General features: G+C 37.0%; 3 protein-coding genes across 7 annotated transcripts in view; all 3 read left to right on the plus strand.

The window, feature by feature from the left end:
* The window catches only part of LOC306640364 (olfactory receptor 8B3-like), a gene marked incomplete at both ends in the record, with an annotated part of 204,322 nt that overhangs the window by 110,633 nt on the left and 68,921 nt on the right, over nucleotides 1-24,768 (plus strand). The window lies entirely within an intron of this gene.
* Nucleotides 3,826-4,758, plus strand: LOC306638591 (olfactory receptor 10D3-like; the record flags this gene model as incomplete). Its single annotated transcript, XM_079101793.1, has 1 exon — nucleotides 3,826-4,758. One exon carries the CDS (start codon nucleotides 3,826-3,828, stop codon nucleotides 4,756-4,758), a length of 933 nt encoding a protein of 310 aa, XP_078957919.1.
* Nucleotides 21,533-22,464, plus strand: LOC306638592 (olfactory receptor 10D3-like; the record flags this gene model as incomplete). The annotated part of the gene is given in 2 exon segments (XM_079101794.1): nucleotides 21,533-21,944; nucleotides 21,947-22,464. Coding segments are annotated over 2 exon segments (930 nt in total).

Here is a 24,768-nt window from a genome sequence, read left to right on the forward strand (position 1 = left end):
TTGATCCAGCTGTCCAGTGAAATTTATTGAAAAAAAATTTCTATGGCTGTTCATTACACCTGTGAATTGAATCAACTTTTCATATATCCAACAGCTGTGTTTTTATACTTTCTACTCTCTTCCAGTTGTCCATTTTTCTTACCTTACAATCCACACCATAGAGTTTTAGTTGTTATAAAGAAAAATAATAAATAGAAATTTGTAATTATCTTTAACCTGCGGAATAACCAAAAATGCATTTTAAAAAAATAGTAGGTTGACAATTTTTTATGGAAAAACATTGACATTTTAAAACTGGTAATAAATACTACTAGTAAAGTCTATCATTATAAGTACTGCTGCTAAACAAAGTTATTAGACAATAATCTTAAAAACTATAGTAATCATAAATTTTATAGTATTACTACTTTGGTGACATTTTCTTTAATAGAGATTTAAATAGAGACAACAGTATGGTGAAGAGGTTTATTATAATTTGTTATACACACATCTATGTATGTATCCATGTGACTAGCCATTTATCCATAGATCCATCAATCCATTCATCCTCCTACCTATCGTTCTATCTGTATATGTTTATTTGGATACTAAATGGAAAACCATTAAAAATGAAATGCTCAGAACACTTAAGATGGTGGATTAAGTGGGTATACATATCATATAGAACAAATGCTATTGTAAAATGATTGTAACAATTGAGTGATATAGAAAATTTTTTTTAAAAATTAAATTAAAATCATGTTAAACAAAAATAAGTAAAACTACATATATAAGATACTTATGTATAGTTAAAATATATCATAATCATGTGGTGGTGTTATTGGAAAGAGCACACTTTCCAAGGTAGAGGGAGTGTGGTATTTCTATTGCTTTCTGACAGTTACTCAAATAGGTTACACATTTTCAAACTACTTCCTTAATGAATACATCAAATTATAAAATAATGAAGCAGAGAGTGAACAAGGGATAAGGAAAGAGATGAAAGTCTCTAATTACTCCCTTTGCTCCTTGCTTTGGAGGACTGCACTATTGGGGATATTGTCTCAGAAGAGTTCAAGCCCATTATTACTCAAAGTCATTATAAATTTAGAATTTAAGAACCAAATTAATACTAGGGCTGAATAAGGAACATATGTCTTGGATTCAAGAGGATAAAGCACAGAATCTTGGCTCTACACCATGGCAGATTATGCAAAGTAGAGTTCAGGCTTTATGAGCTCATTCTTCTTGTCCAGAAACTTTAGGAAAAACCTGTACCCGCATCACAAGTGCTTTCCATCAGCTGGTAGGTGTCTGAAGCTCTGCCTGTTTCTGTTCATCTTGTTCAGTTCACACAGCTCTCTTGCTCTCCTCCATCCTTCTGAGGTGCTCTGTGTCCTGGTCATTTCACCTGCTCAACCAAGGCAAGGAGGAGACTCATGGGCCTGAAGAGAGTCTTACCTGTGGTGGAGTTCAGTGACTCAGTAGTGAGCCAGCACTGAGGAAGCCACAGAGCAGGAGGTGTGTGTGTGTGTGTGTGTGTGTGTGTGTGTGTGTGTGTGTGTGTGTGTGCGCGCAGAATGGTTTGTAGGACAAGGTGGGTGACGTGGAAGGAGATAGGTATTTGTTCAGAAATTTTATTTTTCAGTTAACATAAACATTAATAATCATTCCCACTCAGCATCTATTCATTTTATCAATAAGACAACTTTCTCTAACAGACGTTATATATTTTCATTTGTCACTAATGACAAAGGGATGATGTAAAAATCAGTGAGTTTACTGATAATAAATAACTCAAAAATTTTATCTAAATCTAATATAAAATGTTAGGGTTTAATGTTAGGAAAAAAACCAGAAACTGAGTGCTTCCACTCAACTCAATGACTGTTTTCATGATGAGGTGAAGACTGTGTTTGGATATTTTTCTCTTGGCTGATGTGAGATCCTTTCTTGAGGACAGGTGTTCATGAAGGTGTGGTATGAAATACTCCCTGAAGAGGACATATGAGGAGAATTTTAAAATACCAAGGAAATTTGTGATATTTGCACTTTGCCTGCACACTTTTGGGCCAGACACCTATGCCCATTTAGCAGAGTGAATTTGGTTACTGAGTTTTGTTACTGGAAACAGAGAGGTTCTGATTAAAGGGAAAGTATATGATTATCTAACCTACAATATGTTCTTTTAATTCTGCCAGTTTATTTATACAACAAACTTTGAGAGTCTGAAGAACAACATTTTCCTGACCCAAGCGTCTTTCTCTGCTTTTTAAAAATCCTATGAATTCCTCAGAATCCATTTCTAATTATATACTCATCACAACTGTAATGATTTTGTTATTACTACATTATCACACTTTCCTTAGTCTTTTACGCGCAAGAATTAGTCGACTGCAGTTTTATTAGTTGTTTGCAGCTAAGTGCCAAACACCATACAAGGCATTTTATATTTATTGTTTCACTGAAGTCTCACAAAGACCTATGAGATAGAAAATATTATTACACGTTTTTCTTTTCAGCAGAGAAGTTAAATAATTTGCTCAAGGACACAGAAGTAGTAAATGGCAAAATCGGGTCAGGTTAGAAATCATTTTATGTAACTCCAGAATGAGATTTTCATTATTTTATTCATCTTTATATTTCTGCTAGGCAAATAGAAAATGAATGTGTGAGAGATTATGTTGATTGTCAAGGCCCAACTTAAAGTCTGAATAGCATCCTGGGCTGGAAAGGAGCCTTTTTGTGTTGCCTGTGTCCTTGCTGGATTCTCAGTCCATTCAAACATTGGTGAGGACACCTCACACAGGCTGACTGGTAGGCTGATGACGGCAGTGGTCTGAAGAGTCCCACTTTCTTCACACCTGCATTACTGCCACTAACGACACCTACCAAGATCTTGTTCACAGTGACAGTCTTTATCCTCGTCAAAACTGAAGTCGTGCAGGACAGGGTAACAGAGCAGCAAGCTGAAGCAATCTGAATAGATTTCTTATTTTGTGTTAACAAACCCTGCTCAGAGTAGAGGGAAATTTGGTGATACATGGTAGGTAAGATGAAAATAAGATGGAAAAAAGAAAAATGAGAAACTGGGGTTTCAGAAAATGTAATTCAGAATGTACCTTAGTTTATCTAGTTTTGATAGTAGTTAATAAAGCTTAGTATTAGTGATACTATTGGAATTTGCATTCATGAGGTCTGCAGAGTAGAAGAAAAGTGAGCTGAGAGCAGAATTTCCAGTGAGATGCTGTAGTTATTTATATCGCCCATGCAACACCTTCTAGGCTCTGCGAGTTTTGCATGTGTGAGCAGGTGTTGGACATGAATCATATTCTTTTCAGTTGAATATAAGTGAAAGAGAAAGTGAGTATTACTGAAGTTAAAGTAAACAAGTCACTGTATACAATTTATTTTTTTCTGTGTATATATTTAGGTAGTTGGCTATTTACAAACAAGCTATGACTTGGATGATACTAAAATGATATTATACCTACAATAAATCTTTCTTGGAGATGGCATTGAAATATGCAAGTGTGTTTGATGATGAAACAGACAATTTAAATTCAATTTGTGATAAGACTTTATTAGATTACTGTAAGACATTTGCCAAGTATAAATTATTCTCTCATATCACGTAACTTGGAAAAAAAAAAAAAAAAAACTCCAAGACCAATTTAACACATTACTTAATTTGAGTTCAGATTTATTGCTGGTCTCTTTCCCTCCTTGGCCTTCTTGCTGGCAGCCACTCCTAAAGGGGAAATCACCCTGGGGAAGGTGTTCTCAGATCCTCCTGGTCTTATGTCACCATTGTTGCTTTGCTTCCAGGCCTCCCTGCACCCGAGCATGAACAACTACACCTCCGTGAAGGAGTTCATCCTGTTGGGACTTCCTCACACCGAAGGGCTGGAGAACATGATCTTTGTCCTGCTTCTGGCCTTCTACCTCTTGGCCCTGCTGGGGAACCTGCTCATCTTTGCCACCATTCTGGCTTCGTCCAGCCTGCACACACCCATGTATTTCTTCCTGGGAAACCTGTCAGTGTTTGACATCTTCTTCCCTTCTGTGAATTCCCCCAAGATGATGGCCTCCCTGGCGGGGAGAAGCCGCACCATCTCTTACCAGGGTTGTGCCTCCCAGGTCTTCTTCTACCACACCCTGGGTGGCACTGAGTGCTTCCTCTACACGGTGATGGCCTATGACCGCTTTGTGGCCATCTGTCACCCCATGCGCTACACAGTCATCATGAACCACAGGGTGTGCACCAGCCTGACAGTGTGCACGTGGCTGGGGGGCTGTGTGCATGGGAGCGTCCTGGCGTTCCTCATCTTTAGGTTGCCCTACTGTGGGCCCAATGAGGTGGATAGTTTTTTCTGTGACATTCCAGTGGTGCTGTCCCTGGCCTGTGCAGACACTTTTCTAGCACAGATGATGAGTTTCACCAACATAGGTGTGGTTGCCCTGGTGTGTTTTCTCCTCATCCTCACTTCTTATACCCGCATTGTTCTCTCCATATTGAAAATCCGTTCCTCTGAAGGCAGGCGCAGAGCCTTCTCCACCTGCAGTGCCCACCTGACCTCCATCCTCTTGTTCTATGGACCTGTGATTCTCGTCTATCTCAGACCTGCTTCCAGCCCCTGGCTGGATTCTGTTGTTCAGGTGCTGAACAGTATTGTCACCCCTTCCCTCAATCCTTTGATTTATTCCTTAAGAAACAAGGATGTGAAAGTGGCCCTGAGGAAAGTGTTATTTCAAGTGACCCATCTTTCTGGGCTATAAGGTATTAGAGTAATTCTTCTCTGAGATGCTTTGGGAATTTGCCTCTGGTTCACTTCCCTTATATCAGAATCATTGCCAAATAGTGAGCTAGGAAAGGAAATATCTATCATTAATTCAGAATCATATATATCATGGGGTAGAGAATTGTTGGACAGAAATACCAATTTCCCCTTTTAAAGAAAATTTTCTGATTAACTCAGGCTTTTCTCCTTTTTTAATTTGCCAAAACAACAAAACTTTTCTGTTCCACAGGTCTGTCCTTGTGGAACTCTATTTAGATCATTTATTCTATGGCTTTAAGAATTTTTTAGGTCATGGACTGTCTTATCCTTGCATCTACCCCCACTTTCCTTTACAAAATTTGTGCCTTATTTTATTCTATTACAGTATCACTCTGGCCTTTCTTTTTATTTCTCAATTAATTTTTCTATTAGAGCTTTATAGTAATACATAGTAGTTGGGTTCATCCCAACAAACTCATACATGCATGGAAATCCTTTTCACTCTGGAGTTTCAATGAAGGTGTATTCTATAAGGAATAAAATTTAAAAGTAAGATTGCACAGTTTGGTAAATATGGTAGATCTCAGTTTGTACTGTCAACTGATATAAAAATCATCTAGTCAAAACAAGGAAGAGTACATTTTTTTGCAGGGGGAGCTCTTAGGATTTAAAAAAGAAGACACTGAATCAAGCATCTTTGAATATGGGCATTGGGAAGTCTCAGGAAGCAAGGAGAATGTTTCACACACTGTCAGGACAGCTCATGTATTTCATTCCAGAAGTTGCAGTTTAGCCCTGCTCCCCAGGTCAGCATGAAACCAGTAGGTTTGTACAGACAAGTCTGTTCAAAAGTTCAGCCATGGATATACCTAGGATTTGGTTTAACAAGGTCCTTTGACACTGTTTTACATGCCCCAAGCTAGGATGTTTCACTTTTCTACCTGACAACACTCAGTTTGCAACCTCTTTGGCTTTAGGCATATCTTCAGGTTACAATATAATTCAATTTGAAGCATTTTTTTTTTTTTTGGATGTTGGACATGGTTCATCATTTCTCAGAGAAAAAGTTGGTCAATCAGTATGGAGGTTCTCCAAAAGTCCAGTCATGGAAACACTATATGACCCAGCTACACCATTGGTATTTATCCCAAAGAACTGAAGTCAGCATACTAGAGTGACACATGCATACCATGTTTACAGCAGCACAGTTCACAAAAGCCAAACTATGGAACCAACCTAGGTGCCCATCAACAGATGAATAAATAAGGAACATGTGTTACTTATACACAATGGAGTTTTTTTTTTCAGTCATAAAGAAAAATGAAATTGTGTCATTTACAGAAAAATGGATGTAACTGAAGACCATTACATTAAGTGAAATAAACCAAACTCAGAGTGTCAGGGGTCATATGTTTTCTCTCATATGTGGAAGTGAGGGAAGAAAAAGGAAATAAAGGGTAGAGGATGATCACATGAAAAGCAAAGGGAGATCAGTAGAATAGAGGTAAAGTACAGGGGTTGGGGAGAAGCAAGGAGGGGGAAATTGCTGGTGAGGGACATTGGCCCAATCAAATTGTTAAATTGTGTGTATGTACAATTATGTAACAACAAATTTTATTATTATTTGTACAATTATAATGCGCCAATAAAAATTTGGAGAGAAAATATGAAAAGAAGCTGGTTCATCTATTTGTATAAACTGATAAAATGAGTTTTGTAAATTTGCAGAGTAAAGACTTTTACAAAGGGATCTAAATTTTTGTAGGAACTGTATTTCTCAAACATGTTATGTGTGCAATAAATTGAAATTAAACACTAACAAGTTTATTGCTTATTTTTGGAATAGTTCAACAGTTGTCTTTCTAAATTGAATCAGATTTATTTCAAGGAAGAGACACATGGATTTAGATTTATCCAAACACTTAGAATAAGACTGAGCATTGAAAACTTTATCAATAAGTATATGACAGTGTTCAAAGTACTTAACATTTATTGACTAAATCACAGAGTCCCAAGAGGTAGATTTAAAAAAATATTTGTCATTGCATATTGATTACACAGAACAGTGGGTTTCATTGTAGCATACCTGTATGCATAAAACATAGCTCCTCTCTTTACCATTCTTTCTCCTTTCCCCCTGCTTCTCTTCCTTTACCCTAATCGATTTCATGGTACTTTCTAAGAGGCAAAGTCTATGATATATTCATTTTAAAGTAAGAAAACTAAGAACAAGGAAACATTCATGGCCAGGATGTCTGACCTCATAGCCAGACATTCAGCTTTTCCTATGTCATACTGCTTTATGTGGAGGATTGAAGAATCATAAATTCTGAATAATGACATTTGTCTATATATCTTGGTCTGTGTCATTCATTGTTATGCTGATTTGCATACATTAGCTAACAATATAATACATATATTAGCTAATACTGCCTCTCTGTAGGTATAATTACTGTTCTCGATTATCATCCTATTTGAACTGTGTCTCTATTTGTATGCATGATTTCTGTCCTCAAATATATGTGGAAGAACTAAGGCAGAGTGTGGTAAAGTAACTGCATATAGACAATGATGGTATAAATAGGAAAGCAGTCTGGGCAACAATCATAGAAACAGGTAATGACTGAAAAATAATAACTGTCTTTTCCACTTTATAATAATATCCATTTACTAAGACACTGATAAGCCACTAATTCACTGTTTAACTTAAAACTCTCTGGTTTCAGAAGGGGGATAATGTTTGCTAAATGTCCCTTACAAAGATTAAAAGAGGAAAGGTATTTAGGGGAATGACATATAGGTGTCTGTGATATAAATCAAGCTTGTATGTGTGATCAGCTGAATTGCTAATTTGACTACATTGTCTTTCAATGGCAACTTTATTGCCCTTATTTGAAAGTTCTTGGATCTTATTCACCAACTTCAGTATTAGGTATCTATTGTGGTGCATTGAATTCCTCCAAAACTTGGCAGCTTAGAACAAAACAACTTATTGTCTTAGACTGCTTCCAATAGTCAAGAACACTGGAGTAGCTTAGTTGGATGGTCTTAGCTCAGAATCTAAAGTGGCATTGCAGATGCAACTCTCTCAGCCAGGGCTTCAGGCATCTTGTTACAGAGCAAGGGCCTTCTGCAGAGCCAAGGCAGCCATGGTGGTCATTGTTGATTGGTTCTAATGATCATGCTGGAAAGATTTCTGATATGTTGCTAGAGTAGAAGGCATGAGTTTATTAGAAGAATCAGGGAAAGGGAAAAAGGGAACATTCTCGAGGGAGAGAGTGGGTCCTCAGAAAGGATAAGGAGAGAATTCCCCTCTTACCTCCTATATTATAGGAGTTGGAGTGAACTTTCCAGAGAGTCCTAACCAGAACTACCTTTTGACTTCTGACTGACAGCAGAATTATGTAAGACTGTTCAAGTCCCCTTTGCACATGGTCTTACCCGATGGAGGGAAGATTTTACTGTTATAATGATATGCTAAAAATCCAAGGTCACTCTGTGTCACTTTGGCCCACACTAACTGGCTCTAATTGGAACTTGTTCTTACAGATTACATGGTTGGAGGGCTTGTTTCTAATCATCATCTCCCTGAGTTCTGGAATCTGGTCTGTGTAAAGGTCAAAAAAAGTCTCTCCTACCTTCTTTCAGGCTACCTAGTGTTCCCATTACTATCTGGGAGGAGTATTTTGGGGCCTGTATTTCTTCTGCAATAACAGGTTATTAGGTGAGGAAAGTAACATATCCCATTGAATTAAACCAGTCAGGGCTGCAAATAAATTGCTTTTTAAAATCAAACATGTGAAGGTCATCACAATAGGTCCAGTTTACAGGATTATTCTCTTTTAATTTCATGTTCCCACCATTCATATCTGTCTCTTATCTATCAATATCATCCTTCATGGTTGCTCAGGACAGAGCTATTAGCAGGAGGCCTCGGTTCCTCATCACTACAGGGGTCTCTTCACGTAGCCACCTACCTGTCCTTACATCACGGCAGCTGCCTCCCTCCCTGTGAGTGATCCAAGGAAGAGTCTAAGCAGGAGTCTTCAGAGCCTGTCTCCAAACATACCAGCACCCTGTGTATTGTTTTCTCTGTTGAAAGGGAGAGATGAAGTTCAGCCCCCTCACTGTGGGAGAGAAATTAGGTCTTACTTTCTGAAGGGATTGTCAAAAATTTTATAGACACATTTATAACCACCATTGGTATATATTCACCTTATTTAAACTTCTGTGGTATTTCTATTTGGAATTATTTCACATATTGAAGACATATCCTGCAATATGTATTTCCGTGCATGATTTTCTTTATTTAAGTTTCCTACACTGTAAGATTTACCAATTTTTCACTTATTCCACAAAGACTTTTTTCTTTTATCAGCTAATAGTTTTTATTGTTTAATGAATGATCTTGTCATTAAGGAATATAAAACTAGCAGCAATTGTTATATCATCATTTTGAATTGTTACTTGATTCACACATTATTAACATTTAGTCAATGAATGGTCTAGAACATAATTAAATCAGAATGGCAGTCTTTAATATAACACCAATGATTTATTTGAAGTTCCACCAGTAAGATATAGTAGTGGGTAAGACAGATATAATCTCTGTACTGAGTTAAAACTTACTAGACAAGATAGATATGGAGCACTGAGTCAACATATGATAGAGATAAAGATAAAGATAAAAGATAAAGGTTTTAAATAACAATAAAAATTACTGTCCACGGAGAGCAAATACCAACAAACAGGGACAGTTTGACCTATTGACAGTCATACTGACATGGTGAAGAAAAGTGTGTCTAATTATTTTAACAATGAAGAACTTGGTTATAAACAAGTTCACATTGGTTTAACTTTAGACTCAGCAAGAAGTGTTCAGAGAGAGTAGTTTGCATTGAACATTTACATGGAGTAAAATATTCTGACCCAGTAACACATGCATTCTAGTGAACATAATATCTTATTTATCCTTATATATCATACATTGGTCTTATTATATGTTGCATAAAATGATATATCTATAAATTATTATATAAATCATGTATAAGTTTTTAAGAGTAATATCTATGAAATTGATTTAATCTGACCAGCTGCTGAAATATTCTGTGGTAGATACTTGTTCAATGAATGATTTAAGGGATTGAGAAGCACACTTATAACAAATGATGCAATTTGTTATAAGCAATTCTTTGAAGTTGAAATGGGATGTTATGTACACAGTCTCATGTTTGATTGTAAATTTTTCCTGTGTGTGTGCGTGTGTGTGTGTGTGTAAGAAAGAGAGCATGTATGAGTGGTGGATAGTAATTATGACATGTGTAAAGCCCTTGAAGAATTAATTCTTGGAATAACATATGTAAAATAAAATATTCCGTTTGTCAAAAGTGTAATTAAATAATAGATGATTGGGGAATATCACTAATTACAAATTATTTCAGTGTTGTTCTGATTTTAGCTAACTCATAATTGCTTTTTATAATGACTCAGAAGGAAGAAAGCAAGATAAAGAACTGAAACTAGATAATGAAATACATGCTGTTTCCTACAACTCACACAGAGAAATGTTTCATATGTGACACAATCCAAAATAATTCATTTTTACTATATGATGATGATAATGATTTTGAGATCTTCAAAATGTTTCTAAATTTTTACCAATAATCTTTTAGGGGCCTATGAATGAAATATAACTTTAGCTTATGGTTCAGGAAATAGAAATATGTGTACTATGAAAACTTGCTCATCAACAACAATAATACAAAAACTGCTGCTGAATCTGTAATAGCAATGACGAATTTCCAAGTATTATGCTCAGTTAAAGAAGCCAGATCAAAAAAGTTATTTTTATTCTATTAAATAAACGCCCTAAAAATATGTCTACAGAGATAGAAAGAACATTACTGATTTCCAAGAGCTGGTGGTATGAATGATTGCAAATTCTTTTTAGGGAGAGAAATGTTACAGACAATGTTCTAAAATTATGTTGTAGTGATAACTGTATAGTTCTGTAAATTCATACTCTCTGTAAAAATATACTCACTGAGTTGCACACATAAAAGATGTTTTACAACATGTGATTTATATGTCAATAAAGTTGTTCAAAACCATCATTGTTGGTCAAAAAAAATTAAAGCTCTTATGATGACCTGTTTTCTCCTTTTGCCTTTTTTTCTTTTTTTTGGTATTGAACTTGAATACAAGGTTGCCTAACCTTATCACTGAGCCACATCTCCAGCCCTTTTTACTTTTTAATTTATTTTTATTTGTTCTAATTAGTTATACATGACAGTAGAATACATCTTGACACATGATACATAAAGGGAGTATAACTTCTCATTTGTCTGGATGTAGACTTACACAGGTCATGTAATTATATAAGGACATAGAGTAATAATGTCCATTTCATTCTACTATCATTACAACTACCATGCCCCCTGCCCTCTCTCATTCCCCTCTGTCTAGTCCCAAAATACCTCTATTTTTCCCCCTATGCCTTATTGTGAATTAGCATCCACATATCAGAAAAAAAACATTCAGTTTTTGTTTCTTTGGAATTGGCTTATTTCACTTTAGCATACTACTCTCCAGTTCTATCCATTTATGGCCAAATGCCATAATTTCATTCTTCTTCAAGGCTGAGTAATATCCACTGTGCATATGTACCACATTTTCTTTATCCATTCATTTGTTGAAGGGCACCTAGGTTGGTTCCATAGTTCAGCTATTGTGAATTGAGCTGCTATAAACATTGATGTGGCTGCATCACTGTAATATGCTGCTTTTAAGTCCTCTGGGTTTAAACCCAGGAGTGCGATGACTGGGTCAAACGGTGATTCCATTCCAAGTTTTCTGAGGAATCTCCATACTGCTTTCCATAATGGTTGCACCAACCTGCAGTCCCATCAGCAATGTATGAGTGTACCTTTTTCCCCACATCCTTGCCAACATTTATTATTGCTTGTATTTTTGATGTCCTTTTTATTTGAGACAGTCTCACTAAGTTGCTTACGGCCTCACTGAGTTGCTGAGGCTGGCCTTGAAATTGCAATCCTCCTCCTACTTTAGTCTCCTGAATCACTGAGGTTATAGGCTTGTGCCACCACGTCTGGCTACTCTCTCCTTTTTGAAAACAAAGCTAAAGAACAGGAAAATGGACATGAACATATGACTCAGCATGTTTTCTTTGTTTTTCAAAATTAGGACTCAAACTATTTATTCCATTTAGTTAGAACTGAGGTCAACTTGTAAATTAGATAGACTGAAATTCAAGTACAAGGCCTATGATTGATTTTGGAGTAAATTTTGGCAATGACTGGAGCTTTCTAAACCCTATTTTTTAGTTAAAAGGAAAGTAACATCTAAAGAGGATATGCAGAGATGAAATAAAAGGGCTTTGAACAGTCTGTCTGCATGAGATGTTAGGGGAAAAAAGATTCCTGTTATGCAGCAGTTATTAATTCAGTACTGTGGAGAGGGAGCCTGTATTCCTCCTGGCATTAAGAAATGCAGCACTTGTAAGAATGTCTTTAGTGTTCCGTAAACCTCATTACAGTGACCATGTTTTTGCTTTTGTATTATTTCAAAAAGGGGGTTAGCCATAACATATCTAATAGGTCTGTGTGCTTCTTTTCTGGGCAGCCAGTAAAAGTAATTTGTTCACAGACTCCCTAATCTACCTTTGTGCACTCTGACAACATCTCATTTTAAATTTTTTTCAACTTATTTTTTTTGGGGAGTACCAGCAATTGAACTCAGGGGCACTCAACAACTGAGTCACATCCCCTGCCTATTTTGTATTTTATTTCGAAACTGGGTCTCACTGAGTTGCTTAGTGCCTCGTCCTTTCTGAGGCTGGCTTTCAATTCCCAATCCTCCTGCCTCAGCCTCCCAACTCACTGGGATAACAGGCGTGTGCCATCAGGCCTGGTTTTTCGACTTATTTTTAAACTCATGCATAAAAATATAAGGAATTGTATGTATTAATGGGCACCAGGATATGTTCAGATACGTGTATACATTATATGTTTAATCAGATTAAACATACCTACCTTCTTATTTATCATTTCTTTAGGGTGAAAACTTTAAAAATATTTTCTCCTAGCTTTAGGAAATGTACAGCCTGGAATTGTTTTCTATAATCACCCAAGAGGACAAAAGCACAACAGGACTTCTTATTCCTGTATAACTGTAATTCAGTACCCACCGGTCAGCTTTCACCTCCCATCTATCCTTCTGATTCCCTGATAACCACCTTGGTACTTTCAACTTCCATGAGATCAACTATTTTAGGTTCCACACAGGAGTGAGATCATGTGGTACTTGTGTTTCCCTGTCTGGCTTATTTCACTAACATAGTAATCTCCCCTTCCAATCACATTGCAAATGATAGAACTTCAATCCATTTTTTTTGTGGAAAAATTATGCAACAGATTTTCTTTATCCTTTAATCAGTTAATGGACATTTAGATTGTTTCTGTTTCTTGTCTACTGGGAATAATGCTACAATGAATATGTAAGGGCAAATACCTTTTTGATTTACTAACTACATTTCTTTGGATATATTCCCAGTGGCAGGATTGCTCAAGCCTATGGTAGTTCTATTTTTAACTTTTGGAAAAAACTCCAATGATATTTTTCACAATGGTTGTACTAATTCACATTCTGGCCAATGGTGTGCAGAGGTTCCCTTTACTCTGAATCCTTGTCAGCATTGGTTTTAATCTTTTCAATAACAGCCATTTGTACTAGGCAAAGTTTGATTGATGGGGCCTAAATCACAAATAGATAGGCTCAAAAAGCTCTGATGTACTATTGCACTATAGGGTGACTATAGATAACAACAATGTATAAATACATTTCATAAAATTAGAAGGTTATAAACATCTATAATACTTTCACAATCAATATGTCAGAGTGTAAAATAATGGAGGGAAAGGGATAAGCTATAAAGGAAGAAACAAAAGTTTATAATTATTCTCTTTGCTCATTAGTCTTGAGTATGGGGATTAGGCCACTGGAGATATAGTCTCCGAAGAATCCAAGTCCATTAATACTTTCCAGTTAAAAGTTATTATACATTCAGAATCTAAGGATTGGACTAATTCCAGCTGAGGGTAAAATGTATGTCTTGGATTCAAGAGGATACAGCACAAAATCTTGGCTGTATGCCACAGAAACTTATGTAAAATAGTTTCAGCTTTATGAACTCATTCTTCTTGCCTATAAACTTAAGAAAAACCCTCTCTACCTGCATCACAGTGCTTTCCATCAGTTGGTAGGTGTCTGCAGCTCTGTCTGCTTCTATTCATCCAGCTCTGTTCACACAGCTCTTTGTTCTCCTCCATCCTCCTGAGGTGCTCTGTGTCCTGGTCATTTCACCTGCTGAACCAAGGCAAGGAGGAGACTCATGGGTCTAAAGAGACTCTTACCTGTGTGGAGTTCAGTGACTCAGTAGTGAGCCAGCACTTAGTAATGAAGCCATGGAGCAGAAGGGGTGTGTGTGTGTGTGTGTGTGTGTGTGTGTGCAGAATGGTTTGTAGGGCGAGGTGGGTGACATAGAAGGAGATAGCGTGTTTGTTCAGAAATCCTACTTTTCAGTAAAATTAGAAATTATTGCCACTCTTAACTTCTACAGATCTCATGCACATAAGAACTTCCTTTAATAGGTATGCACATTTCCATTATCTTATTAAAGACCAGGTGATATAATGCAAACTTTGGTGAGTGCGGTGATGGGCAAACTTGAAAAGTTTATAAATCATATAAATTTTAATACTTAGAATTGAAGAAAGCATATAGTTAACTCTTTCTGCAGGAGAACAATTCCATCTTCTGTTGCTCTGAGAAATGATCCTGTGAGTTCTATCTAAGTCTTCTGAGGTAGAAATTCAGTGTTTCCAAATGACCCTTCTCAGGATGAGGTGAAGCCTGTCTTGTTAATTTTTCCTTGAACTGTGGCGAGATCCTTCCTTGAGGACAGGTGTGCATGCAGGTGTGGTGTAGAATACTGACTGCCCAGGACATGTGAGGAGAATTTGAGTGAATCTAAGGTAATTTGTGATGTTTGCACTTTGCCTGAGGCAGGTTTGGATCAGGTTTGGATCAGATCTGAACCCTTTAGCAGTGTGAGTTTTATTACTGAGTCAGAAGCAGAGAGGTTTGGATTAAAGGAAAATCCAGGCATTTTTAATTCACAAAATGTTCTTTCATTTCTGCCAGTTTACACAGCACAATGTTTTGAATCTGAAGAAAATAGCATTTTCCTGCCCTGTGTATCCTTCTCTGCTTTTTTTTCATAATTTATTTATTTTTTATTGTAAACAAATGGGATACATGTTGTTTCTGTTTCTACATGAAGTAGAGGCATTCCATTTGTGAAATCATACATTTACATAGGGTAATGGCGTTTGATTCATTCTGTTATTTTTTACTTCCCCCACCCTCCCACCCCTCTTTTCCCTCTATACAGTCCCTCCTTCCTCTATTCTTGCCCCCCTCCCACCCCCCATTATGTATCATCATCCGCTTATCGGAGAGATCATTCGTCCTTTGGTTTTTTGAGATTGGCTTATCTCCCTTAGCATGATATTCTCCAATTTCATGCATTTGCCTGCAAATGCCATAATTTTATTATTCTTTATGATTGAGTAATATTCCATTGTGTATATATATATATATATATATATATATACACACACACATATACACCACAGTTTCTTTATCCATTCATCAATTGAAGGACATCTAGGTTGGTTCCACAGTTTGGCTATTGTGAATTGAGCCGCTATGAACATTGATGTGGCTGTATCTCTGTAGTATGCTGATTTTAAGTCCTTTGTGTATAGGACAAGGAGTGGGATAGCCGGCTCAAATGGTGGTTCCATTCCAAGTTTTCTAAGGAATCTCCACACTGCTTTCCAGAGTGGCTGCACTAATTTGCAGCCCAACTAGCAATGTATGAGCCTTCTCTGCTTTTGAAAACATTAGAATTGCATAAGTATATGCTGTTTTTAGGTGTTAGTTTAAAAAATAAATAAAAGAATAAAATATTTTAAAAAATCCTAAGGACCCTTCGAAATCCATTTCTAATTATATCTTCTTTTTTTTTTTTGAGCTCTATTTAAAATTTATAAAGCTGTATTCTAATTAGCCTGTGGGGAGTTTCCATGGAAATCGGAAATATCATTTGCAACAGTACAAGATTAGGGCATTGGGTAGACAGGAAGACTGGAAAATCCCTGTTCCTTCAGAATCATCTGGAGTCACATCACTATGAAATTGTCTCTGACTCCTTCAGGGAGATCCCCTGTGTTGCCACTTCCATTATGGCATTTCCAATATGTGATTTTGAGTGTGCTCATCATATAGACAGGGGAGAGACTGTCGTGTTATCTATTTTTCCCCAGAATATAGGTCAGTTCCTAATATAGAAGAGTAGAAGACGCTTAATAAAAATCCAGTCGATTGTGACAGTGATCTCTTAGAACCTGGGTTTCTTTTCATTTTATTCCATGAAATGCCATAATAATACTAACCCAAGTGGCAGTGCTGAGGAGCAGAGGTCGGAACAAATAAAGGACTCAGGGTAGAGCCCAGTACTCACAGAACATGGAGTTCCTTCCCCGCTCTTATGGTATGGGAGGGGTTTTTATTCTTTTTTTTTTTAAATTTATTTTTATTGTAAACAAATGGGATACATGTTGTTTCAGTTTGTACATGGAGTAACAGCATACCATTTGCATATTCATATATTTACATGATGTTTGATTCATTCCATTATTTTTTCCTTCCCCCCACCCCTCCCACCTCTCTTTTTTCTCTATACAGTCCCTCCTTCCTCCATTCTTGTCCCCCTCCCACCCCCCATTAAGTGTCATCATCTGCTTATCAGTGAGATCATTCCTCTTTTGGATTTTTGAGATTGGCTTATCTCATTTAGCATGATATTCTCCAATTTCATCCATTTGCCTGCAAATGCCATGATTTTATTATTCTTTATAGCTGAGTAATATTCCACTGTATATATATACCACAGTTTCTTTATCCATTCATCAACTGAAGGACATCTAGGTTGGTTCCATAGTCTGGCTATTGTGAATTGAGCCACTATGAACATTGATGTGGCTGTATCTCTGTAGTGTACTGATTTTAAGTCATTTGGGTACAGGCCAAGGAGTGGGATAGCTGGGTCAAATGATAGGTCCATTCCAAGTTTTCTAAGGAATCTCCACACTGCTTTCCGGAGTGACTGCACTAATTTGCAGTCCCACCAGCAATGTATGAGTGTACCTTTTTCCCTACATCCTCTCCAACACCTATTGTTGCTTGTATTCTTGATAATCGCCATTTTAATTGGGGTGAGATGGAATCGTAGTGTAGTTTTGATTTGCATTTCTCTTATTACTAGAGATGTTGAACATTTTTTCATATATCTGTTGATTGCTTGTAGATCTTCTTCTGTGAAGTGTCTGTTCATTTCCTTAGCCCATTTGTTGATTGGGTTATTTGTATTCTTGGTGTAGAGTTTTTTGAGTTCTTTATAGATTCTGGAAATTAGTGCTCTATCTGAAGTATGAGTGGCAAAGATATTCTCCCACTCTGTAGGCTCTCTCTTCGCATTGTTGATAGTTTCCTTTGCTGAGAAAAAGCTATTTAGTTTGAATCTATCCCAGTTATTGATTCTTGCTTTTATTTCTTGTGCTATGGGAGTCCTGTTAAGGAAGTCTGATCCTAAGCCAACAAGGTGAAGATTTGGACCTACTTTTTCTTCTATAAGATGCAGGGTTTCTGGTCTGATTTCAAGGTCCTTGATCCATTGTGAGTTGAGTTTTGTGCAGGGTGAGAGATAGGGGTTTAGTTTCATTCTGTTGCATATGGATTTCCAGTTTTCCCAGCACCATTTGTTGAAGAGGCTATCTTTTCTCCATTGCATATTTTTGGCACCTTTGTCTAGTATTAGAAAATTGCATTTATTTGGGTTTGTGTCCATGTCCTCTATTCTGTACCATTGATATACCTGTCTATTTTGGTGCCAATACCATGCTGTTTTTGTTACTATTGCTTTGTAGTATAGTTGAAGGTCTGGTATTGCGATACCCCCTGCTTCATTCTTCCTGCTAAGGATTGCTTTAGCTATTCTGGGTTTCTTATTCTTCCAGATGAATTTCATGATTGCTTGCTCTATTTCTGTGAGGTATGTCATTGGGATTTTAATTGGAATTGCATTGAATCTGTATAGCACTTTTAGTAGTATGGCCATTTTGACAATATTAATTCTGCCTATCCAAGAACATGGGAGATCTTTCCATCTTCTAAGGTCTTCCTTAATTTATTTCTTCAGTGTTTTGTAGTTTTCATTGTAGAGATCTTTTACCTCTTTCGTTAGATTGATACCCAAGTATTTTATTTTTTTAGAGGCTATTGCAAATGGAGTTGTTTTCCTCATTTCCCTTTCAGCTGTTTCATTGCTTGCGTATAAAAATGCTGTGGATTTATGCGTGTTGATTTTATAGCCTGCTATTTTGCTGAATTCATTGATGAGGTCTAGACGTTTTCTGGAGGAGGTTTTTGGATCCTCTAAATATAGAATCATGTCATCCGCAAATATGATAGCTTAAGTTCCTCTTTTCCTATTTGTATCCCTTTAATTTCTTTGGTCTGCCTAATTGCTCTGGCTAGAGTTTCGAGGACAATGTTGAATAGAAGTGGTGAAAGAGGACATCTCTGTCTTGTTCCCATTTTTAAAGGGAATGGTTTCAGTTTTTCTCTAATTATATCTTCATATCAGCAATGCATTTACTATTACATTATCACTTTTCCCTCAGTCTTATATGCACAAAGTTTAACTGTTAAACATTTACTACTTAGTGCAAATGACCAAGTGAAATATTTCATCTTCCTTCTCTCAATCCTCACAAATACTCTATAGGGCAGAAAATATTCATTTTTTTTTTCTTTGGAACAGATAAGGCTCAGAGAGGCTAGTTTGCTCAAGTCTCCCAAAGCAGTAGGGTAGGCAGATTAGTGTGAGGCATCAGTTTTATATAACTCTAAAGTGACCTCTCCAAGGAATGGCTAGTTATTTTATTCATTTTTAATTTTTATCAGAAATACACAAAACAAAATGTAAGAAATTGAATAACTTGCCAAGGCCTGAAGTTGAAGTGTGGATAGTGTTTGGGCTGCAAATGAGTCTTTTCACACCCTGTTGTTGCCTTTGCCAGGATCTCAGACTATTCCAACAGGTAGGTCAGGACCAGCCTGCACAGGACCTGGCTGAGCACAGCAGTGGTTCAAGGAGCTCTGGCTTCCTTTACATCTTCATTCTTTGCCATTCATTGTATTTAGTGAGAGTTTTATCTGTGACATAAACCTTAACCTGTGTCAAATTGAAATGGTGTAGGAAATGAACAGAGCTGTAGTCTGATAATATGCTCATATAATAAGATAATACGCTCATATTTATCATAGTTTTTGTTGAGCAGATACTTGTCACAGCAGAGGAAAATTATTTATATTTTGTGGCAACATATTAATAATTTGGATAAGGTAGAATCCTAAAAATGAAGAAACTGTAACTTGAGAATAATGTAATTCAAGTTGTTTCTTAGGACTATCTAGTACAGATATTAATTAACAAAGCTAAGTAGTTCTAAGACTATTGAAATTTGCAACTATTGGTATTACAGAGAGAGTCACTGAGGACAGAGAATTTCTAGAGTGGTGCTGTGGTTATTTCTATCACCTATGCAATACCTTCTCCCAGACTCAGTCTACTTTCTGTGTGTGTGTGAGCAGATTATAAGTGTGATCTGTATGCTCTTTCTTTTGAAGATTGGTTAATCCTTTTTAAATAAGTATTTGATACACCAAGATATATCATCTGCATGTATCATAAAACATACTAACAGAAGGAATGCCTGAAGAACTGTCACTCATTTCAGAATGCCAACACCATTTGTGCCACTGGAGCTCCTGTGTATTCCTTTTTTATTTTATTTTTTTTTATATTTACAGAATGCATTTTGATTCATTACACAGATGGAGTACAGCTTTTCATTTCTATGGTTACACATGCCATAGATTCGTACCATTCATGTACTCTTGCATGTACATAGTGTAACATTATTTATCTCACTCTACTATCTTTTCTTCCCTCGCCTATTCCCTTCCCTTCACCTCCCTCTATGCAACCCAATGCTCCTCCATTCTTCCCTATCCCCCCTCCCCATTATGTATTAGTATCTGCTTTCAGAGAAAACATTTGGCCTTTGGTTTTTTGGAATTGGCTCATTATACTTAGCATGATATTCTCCAACTCCATCCATTTACCTGCAAATGCCATAATTTCATTCTTCTTTATGGCTGAACAATATTCCATTGTGCATATATACCACAATTTCTTTATCCATTCATCTATTGTAGGGCATCTAGGTTGATTTCACAATCTATGTATGTGAAATGAGCTGCTATAAACATTGATGTGGCTGCATTAATATGGTGTGCTGATTTGGGTATAAACTGTGGAGTGGGATAACTGGATCAAATGGTGGTTCCATTCCAAGTTTTCTAAGGAATCTTCATACTGCTTTCCAGAGTGACTGCACCAATTTGCAACTCCACCAGCAATTTATGAGTGTGTCTTTTCCTCCACATCCTCTCCAACACTAATTATTGCTTACATTCATGATAAGAGACATTCTAAAGAAAGAAATTAAAGAAAACCTTAGAAGATGGAAAGATCTGTCATGTTCTTGGTTAGGTAGAATTAATATCGTCAAAAGGGCCATCCTACCAAAAGTGTTATACAGAATTCATTGCAATTCCAATTAAAATCCCAATGACATACCTCATGGAAATAGAGAAAGCAATCAGGAAATTAATTTGGAAGAATAAGAGACTGAGAATAGCGAGACTGCTGGAGCGCAAGAAATGAAAGCAAGAATCAATAAATTGGAAGTATTCAACCTAAAAACATTTTTCTCAGCAAAGGAAACAATCAGGAATTCGAAAAATGAAACTACAGAGTTCCCATATGCACTTCAGACAGAGCACTAACCTCAATTTATAAAGAACTTAAAAAACATTACACCACAAATACAAAGAACAAAATCGATAAATGGACTAAGGGCAGACACTTCACAGAAGAAGATATACAAGTGATCAACAAATACATGAAAAAATGTTCAACATTTCAAGTAATTAGAGGAATGCAAATCAAAACCACCCTAAGATTTCATCTCACTACAATTAGAATGACTTAAGCTCTTCTCTTGAATGCAAATGATGAAGGAAGTCAAGAGTATTGTTGAGAGGCAACATGAGTAGCAAGGTGTATATCATTTCTGATTGGGTTCAGATTTTTCTGTGCACATATTTGGGTAGTTGACTTATTTACAATGATTTGGCTGATATCAAAAGGAAGTCCCTGAAACAAACTTTTTTGGGGGAAGGCAGGGGACTCTGAAATGTGCAAGTGTGTTCTATAACAAAACAGATTGGAAGAACCTAAATTAAACAGATAGTAAGACTAATTATTATTAGTCTTGATATTATCGTATTGTTCTCATTTAACATATGAAAAAGCTGAGACCAAATTTAACACACAATTCAACTACAAGGCTAGATTTATTGCTGGTCTCTTTCCCTCCTTGGCCTTCTTGCTGGCAGCCACTCCTGAGGGGGAAATCACTCTGGGGAAGGTGTTCTCAGATCCTCCTGGTCTTATGTCACCATTGTTGCTTTGCTTTCAGGCCTCCCTGCACCCGAGCATGAACAACTACACCTCCGTGAAGGAGTTCGTCCTGTTGGGACTTCCTCACACTGAAGGACTGGAGAACATGATCTTTGTCCTGTTTCTGGCCTTCTACCTCTTGGCCCTGCTGGGGAACCTGCTCATCTTTGCCACCATTCTGGCTTCGTCCAGCCTGCACACCCCCATGTATTTCTTCCTGGGAAACCTGTCAGTGTTTGACATCCTCTTCCCTTCTGTGAATTCCCCCAAGATGATGGCCTCCCTGGTGGGGAGAAGCCACATCATCTCTTACCAGGGTTGTGCCTCCCAGGTCTTCTTCTACCACACCCTGGGTGGCACTGAGTGCTTCCTCTACACGGTGATGGCCTATGACCGCTTTGTGGCCATTTGTCACCCCATGCGCTACACAGTCATCATGAACCACAGGGTGTCACCAGCCTGACAGTGTGCACGTGGCTGGGGGGCTGTGTGCATGGGAGTGTCCTGGCGTTCCTCATCTTTAGGTTGCCCTACTGTGGGCCCAATGAGGTGGACAGTTTTTTCTGTGACATTCCAGTGGTGCTGTCCCTGGCCTGTGCAGACACTTTTCTAGCACAGATGATGAGTTTCACCAACATAGGTGTGGTTGCCCTGGTGTGTTTTCTCCTCATCCTCACTTCTTACACCCGCATTGTTCTCTCTATATTGAAAATCCGTTCCTCTGAAGGCAGGCGCAGAGCCTTCTCCACCTGCAGTGCCCACCTGACCTCCATCCTCTTGGTCTATGGACCAGTGATTCTCGTCTATCTCAGACCTGCTTCCAGCCCCTGGCTGGATTCTGTTGTTCAGGTGCTGAACAATGTCATCACTCCTTCCCTCAATCCTTTGATTTATTCCTTAAGAAACAAGGATGTAAAAGTGGCCATGAGGAAGATGGTAACTCAACTGGCTCACCCGTCTCTGCTGTAAGGTCCCAGAGTAGTTCTTCTCTGAAATCGTTTGGGAAAATCCCAATGACTAAATCCTTGTGTATCTGGTTTATTACTAAATGGTGAGTTGGGCAAAGTTACTGTCTCTTTTTTCTTAGACGTATTTTTTATTATAGTCACATGGTAAAGGATGAATAGTCAGAGAAGTGGATTACAAGTTTTACAAAGATTTTTTAGATTAAACCAGCATTTTTTCCTTTTTCCATTTGCCAAAAAGTATGTATATTTTCGGTTCATGCACTTTGTACTAGTGAGAACTCTATTTTTATTGATTATCATATAGCCACCATTTTCTAGAAACCATGAGTCTTTTTCTCTTTCTCCCTTTCTTCCTTCTAAAATTTATGCCTTGCTTTTTTATTTTTATTTTTTATTATATCTCTCAGTACACAGTAAACCTAAAAATTAGGGTTGACAAGGTGTCAAGTTTAAGAGTAGTATTGTACTGTTTGGTAAATATAAGTTTATACTCATTGTGTAAGTTCTTTGGGGATTTAACTATGTCTTTTTTTTACAAAATAATTTAATTTATAGCTTTTTATCTTTGACTGGAGAAATCTGGTATCAACATCATAGAATCTCAATTGAATTCTCATCATGTCAGAATGAAGTTTGTAAATATGTAGACTTTTTGAGCCTGATACTTCTATCTACTGAGGTACTTTCCCTTTCCTAAAAATTGAATATATTTGAAATTAATTGAAATAAATACTAATATTTATTATTTGGTTTTGGAATATTTTAGTATTTATATTTTTACATTTAATCTAATTCTTTTCAAGCTAGAAATCTATTTGCATTTATCCACTCAAACACTAAGAGCTAAAATTTTAGTTCTGTTTATTATGTATATGATAATGTAGTTATGTATATGCCAATGAAGTTTGCATGTATTGTCTAAGTTAATTCACAGAATCCTAACAGGTAGGTTCTATGACATGTTACTAGTACATAAGAAGAATGTGAATAAAGGTTCTCTGAAACTATATCTAACCCTTACACTTTCTTGTGGTATATTACTTTAGAAGAAGAACTGAAAAATAAAAAATTCTGTATAATGACACCTGCCTATGCACGATTTATAGTTCTAAATATTTTGTATATGTTAATAATGCAGACCGAACATCATTTCTATTAATACATATTATTACTGTCCTTATTTGCTTACGGGAGAAAAGGAAGGCACAGGGTAGTTGAGCCTTGTATATCAATAGTAGTAATGTTCTGGGGGTAAGTAGGGAAGAAGTCTGAGGAACATTCACAGATATAAACAATGACTGGAAAATAATAACGCCTACTTTTACCACTCCATAGTAATATCCATTCATTCAGTGAATCATTGATTCATTGTTTAACTTAAGATGATACAAGTGGTATCTGATGGGACCTGGGTAGAATATCTTCCTAATGGTCCATACAAATACTAAAGGGAAAAGGTATTTGGGGGAACAACACCTAGCTGTCTAAGATATAAATGAAACTTGAATATGCAATCACCTGATTTACTACCACAGTTGCTAATATCACCACATTGTCTTTTCAAGGCGACCCTATGTCCCTTATTTGGAAGTTCTTGGATCCTCTGCATCATCTACATGGGGTATTATATTAGATATCTATTGCAATGCAATGAAGTCCTCTAATATTTGGTACCTCAGAACAAAATAATATATTTTCTTAGACTGTGTCTGATGGTAGTATTTCTGGAGTAGCCTTCTGGGATCTCTCTTGGGTTTGCAGTCTCTGTCATCCAGGGAAGTAGTCATCTGACGTAAGATCTCCTTGCAAGGCAGCCGTTTGGTACTTGGATGTTAGCAGGAGACTTCATTTCCTCCTTACTGCAGGGACCTCTCCATATCCTCACACCATGGGGGCTGCTTCTCTCACAGTAAGTGAGCTAAAGGGGGTCTCACCAGGGTTCTCTAGAGCCTGTTATGATCTTATCTCCAAAGATATGTATCTTTTATTTTTATTTGTTAGAAGGGAGTGACTGAATCTAGCCCATGTTCAGTGGGGGAGAAATTAGGCCCCACTCTTTGAAGGGAGTGCCCCAAAATCTGTAGACCATTTCCAACTACCACAGATATAGTACTGCTTTATTTAAAAGTATTCCTTAAGGGAACTGTCCTTTCTCCTTTAGATTATTCTTAAGCTAACACATGTTCTGTATGACCTTGACTTAAAAAAAAGTTTTCTCTAATCCACTCTGTTTTTGTGAAAATCATGCCTTATACTTTTGTTCATTTTCTACCATTTCAATAATATCTTCTCTGAACATCCCATT

Source organism: Sciurus vulgaris, assembly GCF_902686455.1.
Source record: "Sciurus vulgaris genome assembly, chromosome: 11".
NCBI lineage: Eukaryota > Metazoa > Chordata > Mammalia > Rodentia > Sciuridae > Sciurus > Sciurus vulgaris.